General features: G+C 48.7%; 1 protein-coding gene across 4 annotated transcripts in view; it reads right to left on the reverse strand.

The window, feature by feature from the left end:
* Lpcat (lysophosphatidylcholine acyltransferase) overlaps window positions 1-12,008 on the reverse strand; it is a 118,847-nt gene that overhangs the window by 72,937 nt on the left and 33,902 nt on the right. Inside the window, exon 1 of one of the 4 annotated variants that reach the window (XM_077686189.1) lies at window positions 2,281-2,478. The exons of 2 other annotated variants lie outside the window; for them this stretch is intronic. Coding sequence is in view for 1 of the 2 variants with exons in the window: in XM_077686188.1 (XP_077542314.1) it covers window positions 2,098-2,170 (73 nt within the window). In the remaining variant the exon portion in view is untranslated. Of the gene's footprint in view, window positions 1-2,097; window positions 2,186-2,280; window positions 2,479-12,008 lie in introns of those variants that run through there. One more of the 4 variants, XM_077686188.1, reaches the window with a different exon arrangement.

Raw genomic sequence — 12,008 nt, forward strand, 5'->3', positions numbered from 1 at the left:
CCTAACATTAGTACGCCCGAAACTCGAACACGCTTGCGCCGTCTGGGACCCGCACCAATATAATCTATCTAAAATGTTGGAATCTATTCAGAATGGGGCAGCAAGGTTTATTTACTCTGAATATTCACATCACTCAAGCGTCACTAATCTGAAAAACCAAACCCAACTTCAGAACCTGGATTTGCTACGCAAGGCCGCTAGACTAACCCTTTTTCCCAAATTCTTTCATTCATTGTCTGACGCATCCAGTAACATGCCCACACATCGAATCTCTTCTCGAACTAGCCACCACAACACCGTTTATACTGCGCATGACCGCACAACTGCCCACCTTCGCTCGTTTTTTGTTCAAACAGCAGAGGATTGGAATGATCTTCCACCCGACGTCGTGCACCACACAAGCCGCATTCTGTTCAAGACCCACATCGAAAGAAATATGTACCACAGCCCACCCCTGATGTAACACCCCGTACTGGGGTATTTGAGGTATAATAAATAAAATAAAATAAATTTATTGATTGTTTTTTTTGTATTCCCGTTGTATTGGGGTGATGAAATGTGTCACCTCACCGAAGAAGCTAAGTTACCTTTGTCATATGGCCCTTATAAATTTAGCACTGCTATTAGCGGTACGTTTAACTTGAATCTCGTTCATAACATGTGGTAGCTGTTCTACGTTATATTCTCCTCCCTACTTTTCCTTCGCCAGCATTCCAATCCTCTTTTAGCCAACTCAAAGGTTTTGGAGTTGAATGTCTTCGTATTACTATACCCTACGGCCTCGGAAAGATGGATTTACTATAGCATTACAGCAAAATGTGTCAAATCGTTTGTTTCCTTTCAGGAGACCACACATGCCTTTTCATTGCAGTGATACTTTCTCACAAAGCTCTTCGCCCTCAGGCAACCTGCTCTTATCTCAAAAAGCAAAGCTCTACTCTAGTAGTCATCGCGGAGATTTTTGTGGTACCTCTCTTGTTTGCCCTGTACATCTCTAACGAAGTTTTCTATTTCGCTTTTTTTTCTCTCTCCATTATTTAGTTTCTGTCTGTTTTCCCTCCTGTGTGGCTATCTTGGCTGTCTGATTCATCACTGCTCTTTAGATATTTTATCGTTAACCTTCTAGTTATTTTTTTTTTTCACCCCTGCGTGTCCACGCTTCCCTGCGTGTCCACGCTTCAAACAGTTAAGCTCTCCACTCACGTGGATCAGTAGTTCTTAACCGCCTCTCAAGATATATTTTTTCACTTTGAGCTTTTCAACTTCGAAAGACACCCAGCCCATATCTTTCTCTACTGCTTCCTTCGTTGTTTTATTGTGGCCACTAAAATACCAATGGTCTACAGTTCGTTGCTTTACTTCTAGATCCGATAGGGTGTCTCATTTTAACATTACGCTTTTCTGAATTCCTCCCACTGCTTCGTATTTGTTATACCCCTACACTGCTCTATGTTAGTTATGGACACGTTCTGCTTTCCTTTAATTTCAAGGTGTCATTAGTGAGCCCATAGCTGACCTACGCAGCAGGGCGTAGTGGAGGGAAACAGACTAATTTAGGCCACCTGGGGTCCTTTAGCACCCGCAAAAATCCCGCTAACGTGAACCTGTATTTCCTTCGCTTCAAAATTGTCCGATTTTAACGCGCCGGAGCTGCAGCTGGGCTCTGAGGCGCGCCGTAGTGAAGGGCTCCGGGTTAATTTTGACCACCTGGCGTGCGCCGAAGTCTCGACACAGGCGTTTTCATTTTTCGTCTCCACTGAAAAAAAAGGTCACTACGGTCGGGACCGAACTCGCGACCTCAGGCTCAGCCGCACAAAGCCTTTTAGTGACGGAGCCATCACGGCAGACGGCTCTCCAGCCTCGTACTACACAGCAAGCGTGAAAGTAATACAGCGTTCTGTTATCGCTGTTTTTCCTTCATTCCGCATCACCGACTCGGCTATACTCCCCGTCAGCAAACAGCTACACCTTCCTTTCCAAGTACGTCCATCACTGCGAAAGTGCTGAGTTTGCCAACTGCTTAAAAAAAAAAAAAAGACACCACCAAATGAGTCAAGTGACCAGCGACTGCCCTACGCAAATAAACTTGGTATGCACCTTTCACTGCAGGGGTCCATTCGGCGCTCAAAGCCTCCTCGTTGTGTATAGTGTAACCCCGCATACGCATCATACTGTCGCGCCATTTTTCCGCGCACGAAAGGCTGCGACGATGCAGACGCGTCGCGCTCCCGACAACACTTCGGCGCGGCAACCTCGTGAAAAGGGGAGAAGACATCACACCTGGGCAATGCCGGCACTCAGAACGCCGCCGACAGCCGGACCCCGTCAACCAAGCGTGGTGGCGAAACGCCGCGGCGGAAGCCACGAGGTCGCTCCCTGGCAGGGCTCGTGAAATATACGGACGCGCCCAGTGCCCCTCCGTTCTCGGAAGCGCCCGAAGAGTTGCGGCCACGGCGGGCGCTCACTGGCGACAAGAAAACCAACCACAGCAAACCCGCTCGCTTGGCCCGATAGTTATCTGTGCTTCGCCGTCGCCCGGGCACTGCGTAGGCAGACGGCAAGGCACATGGGATGCCCAGAGAAGGGACGCCGTCTTCTCGTGGCGTACGGACCGTTCGTCGAAAGACAATCCGTAATAGGGCATTCCGTAATAGGGTAATTCGTCGCACGACAACTGGTCACGTAGGGCAGCTCGTTAAAAAAAAAAAAAACTTATTATTACCTTTAAAGCAGAAAGGACTATTCTAGAAGGGGTTTCATGGCGTAAAGGTCCCGGGTTCGATTCCCGGGACCTCCCTAACCACATTTCTTTGTTGAGACGCGCACTCCCAACACCTGCTCGTGGGCTCCTTGCCCTCTTGCCCCTTTCCGAAACCTCACACTTCGAAGTTTTCTGGTGCGACGGACGGATAATGCTCGGACTAAACAGCTCCACTGTTCAAATTAATCCACCACTGCACAGGAGGCTGCGTGTTCACCGGGCCAATCTTATCACTTAGGACCGAAAATTAGTGGTTCAGTGAGCCTGCAGCTTGCACAACGACCTTTCATAGCTAACAAAATAAAGTTCACTGGCCAAAATAATGCTATAAATTACCTGGTCTAAGCGGGTTTTTTTTTTTTTTTTTCTGTCGCTATGGAAGTCATCAGGACTGGAGGAGGCGGGGAAATGCTGGTTCGCGAAGGATTTTTATATACTGCGAACCGAACGACTGAGCAAAGCATCTACTGGATATGTCGAAAAAGAGGGACCTGCAAAGCGGATGATCGTGACTGACGTCTCTAAGCTGCGCGTTGTTAAACTCACATTACCACAGGTATGCTCCACACCCAACCGAGGTAATAAAATCCGTTCAGAAATGAAGGCCAGCGCAGGTGCGAATGCATGAATATCCGTTCGTGTATTTTGTCACGAAAGCACTACAGATAAATGTGTGCAGAGGAAGCGTCGTGGCATTTGATTCGCCGACGATCGCTTGTGGACGTCACTCTGTTGACTCCTTCGACGCCTGTGTATTCCTCGAGTTCTTGCGGAGCACAAGTTCGCTCCTATAAAGTTTGCCTTCGGGGTATTTGCTTTTTTTATAGATTGCTTGCTTCTTCAATAAAATTGTGTTGCCAGCCTGCACTGTGCCCGTGTTGTGTCTTTGCCTCAGTCTTGTTTCGCGCAGTAGTAGAATGAACCAGTAACAACTAGCCCAGTTTGCAGTTTCTTGAACACACTCATCCAAGCGACGAATCGTCATTTCGACAAATTGCTCTATTACGAATGGTCCTATGCGATGAATTGCCCTACTACGAGTTGCCCTATTACGAATTGCCTTTCGACGAATAGTCCTACAGCCGTCTTTTCGTATACGTACGAGACAAATATGGCGCTCAGAAAGAAACGGCACTCATGGGACGTGGTGGCAAGTTACAGCTTAAACGCTACGACGAAAAATCCCTACGGCACCTCTTTACGGTTTGTGAAGCGAAAGCATGAACGTCCAGTCTAACAACGCCTGAGACGCCTTCTTTCCGCTTCACGCTGTCGAAGGGCTTCGCAATCTTGGCGCCTTAGGACGCTTTGCTGTGGTATCCACCTTCGAATGTCTTCGACAACCTGTGTCCTACGCTCGCGCGACACTGCTCGTTCCTGCCGCTATACAATGGGAAAGTTGACGACGATGGCGAATTTCGCTGCTTGTTCACCTGTTGTGTACTGGCGTGGACGACTGCATCGCTACCGCCTAATTTAAACTCGCGTTGCGGAACGCCTCATGGTATGGAACGCGTCCGAAAGAGCCGTTATCATGTTACGGATGCCGACGCCAGAAAGCCGGCTTTCGATGGTCTACTTGAAGCTTTCGAGTTAATACACTTCTGCCATAACGCATTGAGCGTACGCGATGGATATGCCTCCGCAGGCGTGCATTCCGCGAGCACTGCGAGGCATCACGAAGCCAGTGACGGTCGCAACCTGCCAATCGCTTGTGCGACGTCACACATGCACACAAGAAATGCCCGTACTTTGCAGAACGCGGAAAAGAGAGAGAAAGAAAAAAAAGAGCGAGTTTCTAAGCTATCTATGTGAATGAAGCATTAATATTTGGTTCGGGTATTTTGTGGGCATTGAAGGACTGGCTGCCCACGAAATACCCCAACCAAGTATTAATGCTGGGAAAAAGGTACTTCAGGAGCCATTTGATGCCGATTACACTAACTTTATTCAGCCTACACGGTGCACAGCCGAAATGCTGCCGTAACTCCTGGTTCACGAGCGAAAAAAATGGTTGTGGGAGGAAAGGTTCAGCGAATTTTTAACACTGACTCACAGCAACGTTGGAACATAAAGAGTACAAAAATAATGCAGTTCGTGGGTGTTCTTGTCGCAAAAGTTCCTACTTCGGGAATGGTGAAATGGAAATTTATGCTACTCGTTCCCTCTAAGAATACTTCAGCAACAGCTTGAAAATTTCAAGGACAAAAATAATTATAACCACGGGAATGTTCACGGCAAGTGGCCTGGCATACGAGCTCTGTGGTTGCTGTAGCACGTGGCCGAATCAACATGAGAAATGCAAGGGCGAAACAGCAAGCCGAGATAGGCAGGAGACAAAAAAATGTTGCCTCACGCACGCACACACACAAAAACAGAGCCGCGGTCAATTACTCTGGCCTCACAGACACCGGGCGCAGACTTCCGGACAATGCGGGTGCGTGTTTCGCAACAGTTAGGTAGAAGACTCAAGTCACGGGCGAATAAGCGGCCGATGCTGGCGCATGAAAAGGCTTTCAGGCCCTCGTACACAGCTACATTGTGCGGGATTAAGTGGCCATCAATTGGGCAGGGCCAACGCGAATAAGCCGGCGCTCATATCCGACCTTTTCTCTGCCGGTAGCGGCGTGCACGGTCCGTAACGATCGCTATCGGGCGCGTGGCGTCACACTCCTCTAGAATTCCGGAAAGCGGCGGCACAAGGAAGTGCGGGTCGCCGGCACCGCCGAAGGAGAGGCCGGACCTCGCGGGGAGTTCAGCGCTCCCGCGGCAGACGCCTTTGGACCGGCTCCAAGTAGCAAGGCCACAACAGACGCTTCAAGAGCATCCGAATCGCCCGCTTTCCGCGATTATTCTCGCCGCGCGCCTTAGGCCTGCTTCAGACTGTTGCCGCAAGTGTCGTAACGACTTTAAATAATGACGTCACTTCACGTCCCAGCCAACCGCACTGCGTGACACGCCGTTTTTTTTTTTTTTTTACGTTCATAGATCACGATATGGCTTTTACGTTGGTAGTTTGAATATGGCCTTAGGCGATATTCAGACCACTGACGCAAAAGCCATAGCGTTATCTATGCAAGTAACAAAAAAAAAAAAACGGCGTCTCACGCAGTGCGGTTGGCTGGGACGTGAAGTGACGTCATTATTTAAAGTTATTACGACAATTGCGGCAACAGTCTGAACCCGGCCTTGGGCAGAGATCGGTACACAATGTGGACATCTCGAAAAAGCGCGGAAGCTTCAGGGACAGTCGACCGATGCGAGATGTAACGAGAGCAAAGCGCTTTCGTGTGTATCCTAAACTTAATTAAGCGAGGCCGCACGAGCGTGTCGGCGTTTTCCCACTCCCAACGAGCAAAGCCCAAATAGGAACCGGAATAGAAGGAGAGAGCGAGGCTGATACAATTACAGCGAGGCGCCGCGCTCGAGCTGTCCTTCAACCAGTCGTGAGCATTTCGTCGAACTGCCAATGCCTTCGCGAAGAACAGCGCGTTCTTTCTCTCTCTCTCTCTCTCTCTCTCTCTCTCTCTCTCTCTCTCTCTCTCTCTCTCTCTCTCTCTTTTTGACACGTAGTTGAGAAAAAAGGGGCATGAACGCATTCAATTATGTCAGGTCACATTGAAGCACACGACAGTCACCGCTATAACAACGGTGCCAGGTGGGCGCTATCCGCGGAAGCCCGCACTGTTCGAGCTGAAGGCTCAACTGCCACGGCATCAGAAATTAACTTTAAATTCCGTTTTAGCAAACATTCACGCCTGCTTCAGAATCGCATTGTGTCATTTGCTGCCCGACATATTGCGTTGACAAAGTCATGAAAACAATGAGGATAACTACAGTTAGCCCTTTCAAGATTTTCACCCACTTGCATTGGTGAAGCATGCGGCTAAGCGCTGCTTGCATGGGCTAGAATCCGGGTTCAATTGCCGGTCACAAAGACCATATTTGGGTCAGGGCGAAATCAGAAAATGCATGGCATCCCATGAGATACGTGCACGGTAAAGAAGGCTCAGCTCCGGCCTGACTCGGCAATATGAGGACATGTGAGAAAACCTATGGCACCTTCGCTTGCTGCACGCATCTAACGCAACTCGCTGCATGGAGTTCAGCAACCTCGTTTGGCACTTCAAAGGAAGGGCGTTTAAAGGAACCCCGAAGAGAGCTATTGGCCTCGAGGACATACCGTGGCGCCGCGCTGGGAACTCTGCAAGCGCGGTGATTTCCGTTGAAGCGATCGACAATCAACATACCTGCACGGCCTCTCGGCCGCTCGCCGCAGCGTGCGTGAACGGGCCGGCGCTGCCGGGACCGACCTCCGCGGCCGGTCGACGTAAATCGCGGCAGATATTTGAGCATCGCTTTGAAAACCACAGCTGATGACACGACCCATCAAAATTTTTCATCAGACTAACATCCACTTTCGCCAATCTGGAACTTCTTTTCCACGAGTTGTGTGATTTTAAAAAGCGACGACAAGTTGTTGCTGCCGCGACCTGCGTCGGTTCGAGCCGCACCGTCGGCTGTGCGGGCAGGCACGGCGGGTGCGTGTGCTTCTGCGAGCAGTTAACGCTTCACAATTTCCTGCTTTATACATTTCTTGCAAACAAGGGAAATCTAGAAACTTCACTCCACGATCGTCGTAGTCCACATTGTTGATCGGGGAAACAAGCCGCTGCTTACGCTTCGGTCGCATGCGTAATACACCACCACGCTTATGGTGTTTGCGGATAATCTACCACAGTTTATACGGTTATACAGTCACCATTAGGTCGAACTGCGCTTGACGCAGTGAGAATTAACTTCAAACGAAGGAAATTAACACGAAAATACTTTTAGAACGCGCTTCCTAAGCGAAATGTCACGCCCTGCAAGCCAATCACGCAGAAAGATAGGAACGGTGATCCTACAAGTGACGTCAAAACGATCGCAGCGCCGGCCTCTCCAGTGGTGGGCCTCGCGGCCAATAGCGATTTCGTTTCAAACGAAAGCGCTACCTTACCGTTGCCCTTCTCACTGTTTATTCCGTGCAGAGGGACACTGGGGTGAGTGGTAACAATTAGATTGAAGTATACAACGCATGGACTATATTCAGAGTTTTTTCAGCCGATTTACGCGCATTTTTGAAGAAAAAAAAACACGAAAGGGCAGTTTTCCTCGCACAATCCTCTCAAGAGATTTGATTTGATGATTGATTGATTGATTGATTGATTGATTGATTGATTGATTGATTGATTGATTGATTGATTGATTGAATGTACGGTTTAACACGCCGACGCAACACAGGCGATGAGGCGCGCCGTAGTGGAGGGCTCCGGATTAATTTTGACCACCTGGGGATCTTTAACGTGCGCCGAAATCTCGTACACACGGGCGTTTTTACTTTTCGCCTCCATCAGAAAAGTGGCCGCCGCGGCCGGGAATCGAACCCGCGTCCTCGTGCTCTCTCAAAAGATTTGACGACTTCCGCTATGACAACACAATAATGGCAAGTACACACGGAGCAAGTACGGAGCTAGTACGTTTAAACTGTAAAACCTGCACATGAACAAAAACAAGTCAATACGAACTATAAAATGAGCGGAAATAAAAAATTTCGGTGCCTGAGATACTACAAAAAGACATTGTAAATTAGTGTGACCTCACTGTGGTAGTTGGCGCGGCGGCAGCGAACAGCGTGTGCTGTTTTCTCTTGTGCCGCCGATTACATATATGGACTAAGGTTCCGGACTTCGGGAAAATATGAATCAATGAATGACATTGATTGCACAATGCCGCCACAAATACAACTCCGACAAATTCACTTCAGTGTCTTTTTAATAGCCAAGAAACCGCAAATTAGACAGCACGTTTTCCCTACTCCTTTCGCTCACACCGATTCGATGAGGCAAGCCACTGGCTGCTGCTTGCGTAACGACAAACCGGAAGCGAGTGACAGCGGGGGAGAAACAGAGGCCAGCGAAAACCAGACCACCACGTACCAAAGGGTCCGTCCGTTTGGGTGTTTGGGTTGAGTCAGTCATGTCGTTCCAAACTTCAGACCACAAAACAGAGACAGAACTTCCTGCATGTGCTCTGCGTTATAAAGTTTGACGCTTTGCTAAAGGGCACTGAATCATTTTCACATCCCGTGAAGGCAGGCTGCCGCGTACGTCAAACCGACCGCTCGCGCCTACAAGCATTACCGCGCGTGCCGCCAGCACATTTGACAGCGTCGCACACCGCGCGCGTCATTTATTGAAACCGTAACGACCCCTCCCGGGTGTTACGCAGGAAACGGGGGTGTTGCAAACACTGAATTCAAGCACAAACGCGAGTGAGGTCCACGCATCGTCAAAATAGTGAAATGAAAATATACATGATGTAAACAGCAACCATTAGAAAACCAATACTATCAGTAGTTAACTGTTAGGATTTGAAAGGGTCGTGTTCACTAACTATGCATTCAGGCCCAGTTTACAACAGCTGTGGGCAGGAATGATTTGTTGAAGCATGAGTTGAATCGCCATGAAAGCGCTGTACACTCAACGAGAGGCGACGTGATGAACGGGCCTAACGGCGTTGGACAGGAAAATTGTAATATAGTTGTTTATGTAGAAGGCCGAGTTGAGAAACTCTGCGGATACTTTCGACGGCAGGGAAGCTGAGAAATTATTCAACAGCGCTAATGCTTAAGCGAGGGTCGCATTTTGAGGAACTAAATATATCAGGGCGATTATGAATTGCTCTTGGTGGGCTGACCGAATAATTTTGCTGAGAATCCCGAATAGCAGCTGCACATTAAAGTTCATAACGCGTGAATGTTTCATAAGCTGGTTTTCAAATTTACGCCGGAGAGGAGGCGAGGGACTTTATGGCGCAGCCAACTGTTCTTCGGGGCATAATTAGCTGTTGTGCGTGATCAGACAACGCCAGCGTGCTCGCTATGCGTGGTTATGCATGGTTACGAATCGGCCAGAGCTTGGAATATAGAGCTCATAGAGTACTTGAAGGAAATGTTAGTGGCATGTGCGCGAAACATGCGCGAATTTATATTTTGTTGTGTTAAACACACGCATATTATGAGTATTATTGTCCCCTGCATCGCTGATGCGGGGGATCCGATAAAATAAACACACGCATATTATGCATGGAATGAATACATGAATATTTATCTAAACTGGCGTCGCTAATGACAGCATGCTATTTTCAATTGGTGCCTTGTGCAAAAAGAATCACGTTGATAGGCATGCCTTCAAACATTTTAAGTGCAGAGCTTTGGCAGAATAACGAAAATGCAAGTTCTTTTTTGTTGTTTTCTTTTGTTCCAACGTGCGTCACTCACACACTTGAAGTCATCAAGCACGCCTGTCGCCACAGAAACATCAAAGTAACTTTCCACCCCCATGTTACGGGCACCCGCTCGGAATTCACGTATACACCAAATTCCCCTGGGTATCCGTATACACGAAACTTAATGTCTGCGCTCATTCCTTGAGCAGCACTGCGTGAAAATTCTGCACGCCATCTTCGAAGGCAACCAGAAAGCCGAAGCAATTATTGTCATGGTCTATACAACTGAACTGAGTAAACAGTTTGCTTTAGGTAACCCACGATAAGTTGGTAAAGAAGTGAGAGACGTTAGGCAGCAAATGTACCGGCCACCTTAGTATTTCACCAAACGGAAATTGTTGCTCTGGAATTATAACATAAAGGCAGCAGAGAAACAATAAAAGAAAGTAACCGGTGCCAAACAGCGATCCTTAATGACACCAGAGCATTTTCGCCCTTTTTTAAAACAGTCTTGCCACCAAGTAGTCACAAGGAAGTAGTGGTTGCACAATGAAAGATTATGACACACGGCTGCCTAATGACGAATCGGCACGTCAAGCACTGGAGGAATTAGGGTCACAGAAGCTCAGTCACTTGACACAGAAAACTGCATAACCTGAAAGTTGCGTGCGTGCTACGACATCCAAATGTAGTAAGACCTCCCCTGACAGAAAAAGCTACGCCCCGGGCTAATTGCTTTTATGTAATTAAAGATGCGATGTTTATGTTAAGCAAGCACCCGAGAGGAAATTAGAGAGTGAGCAGAAAAAAGGACGGGAATGTGAACGTAACAATGCCAGCCGACGCAGGCAACGCCGCAGGCAGGGGCGAAACCCGCTTCCAGTGGGCGCGCTGCGCCGCAACGCGCACACTCGCTTCATCGAGGGCACAGCCCTTGACGATGGGCGCAATTCTGAAAACAAGTCGGAAGCAGAGGACGCGTTGACCCGCTTTCACAGGCAAGATGTCTCCCCCAGCTTTCGGAAGTTGCAGAACAAAAGAGCGAACCCGTTCCCCATGTAAGGATTGCGGGCCAGCGGGGCACGAAAGCCCATTGAACCGCAACAGTAGCAGCATACACGTTGCCAACTTTATTCGCCTGACCGGCCCCGGAAATAACAGCACGACCGAGCCATCGTTGCCACCTTGGGCTAAACAGTTAACCGCGTGAGATTCCCCATGGGGAACGAAAAAGTTGCTTACTAACGCTCATAGTTGCGGTAAATGGGGACACTGAACTGTACAGAACAAAGGGCAGTATTCACGCGACGTCATTTTGACCGCGTGCAGTGCAGACAAGCATAAAAATCGCTTCTTTTCGCGCATTAATAAGTCCCCAAGGGCTTCTGCTTGATTACAAAGAAATCTCTGCCGCGACTCGCTCGTCGCGCATTAACATGGCGGACCGAGTCCCCGAAGGCTGCTGGATTACAAAGCAAGCGTCCTGACAGCCCAATGGCGAACAAGGCCTCCACTCGAGCGAGAAGACAATGGAGTGCAGATTTACGAATTGTAATGCATTTTGGAGGCCGCCGGATGGCAGCGGGAGGGTCACTTAATATGAAGATCAGATCTGGTCATAGGGTACTGACAATTATGCACGTTGTTTCGCCGGCAGGACGACTTTTTTTTATAGCTTTGAGTGACAGGAAAGCGGAAAGTTGCCCACTCCCTCCTAACACAGAAGGGACTCTCCCTTCTCAGGCACGTCGCTTTCTTGCCGTTTTTTGCTGTCCTTGCTTTGCTTCACCAAAGCGCTTGTTCGCATGTGGTTCGGTTGCGTCCGCTTATGAGCTGAGCTTAGCGGCTTTAGGGTTATCTTAAATGCAAAAGCCGGCAACCATCGCTGCAGAGCCAAATACAAACAGTAATTTATGTTCACATGACTAACAACGCCTCTTTCAGCGTCAGTGCCATGTGTGCCGCAGTAACGCGTCGT

This window comes from Haemaphysalis longicornis, unplaced genomic scaffold (assembly GCF_048455015.1).
Source record: "Haemaphysalis longicornis isolate Haplotype H1 unplaced genomic scaffold, Haemaphysalis longicornis Haplotype H1 scaffold_1, whole genome shotgun sequence".
Lineage (NCBI taxonomy): Eukaryota > Metazoa > Arthropoda > Arachnida > Ixodida > Ixodidae > Haemaphysalis > Haemaphysalis longicornis.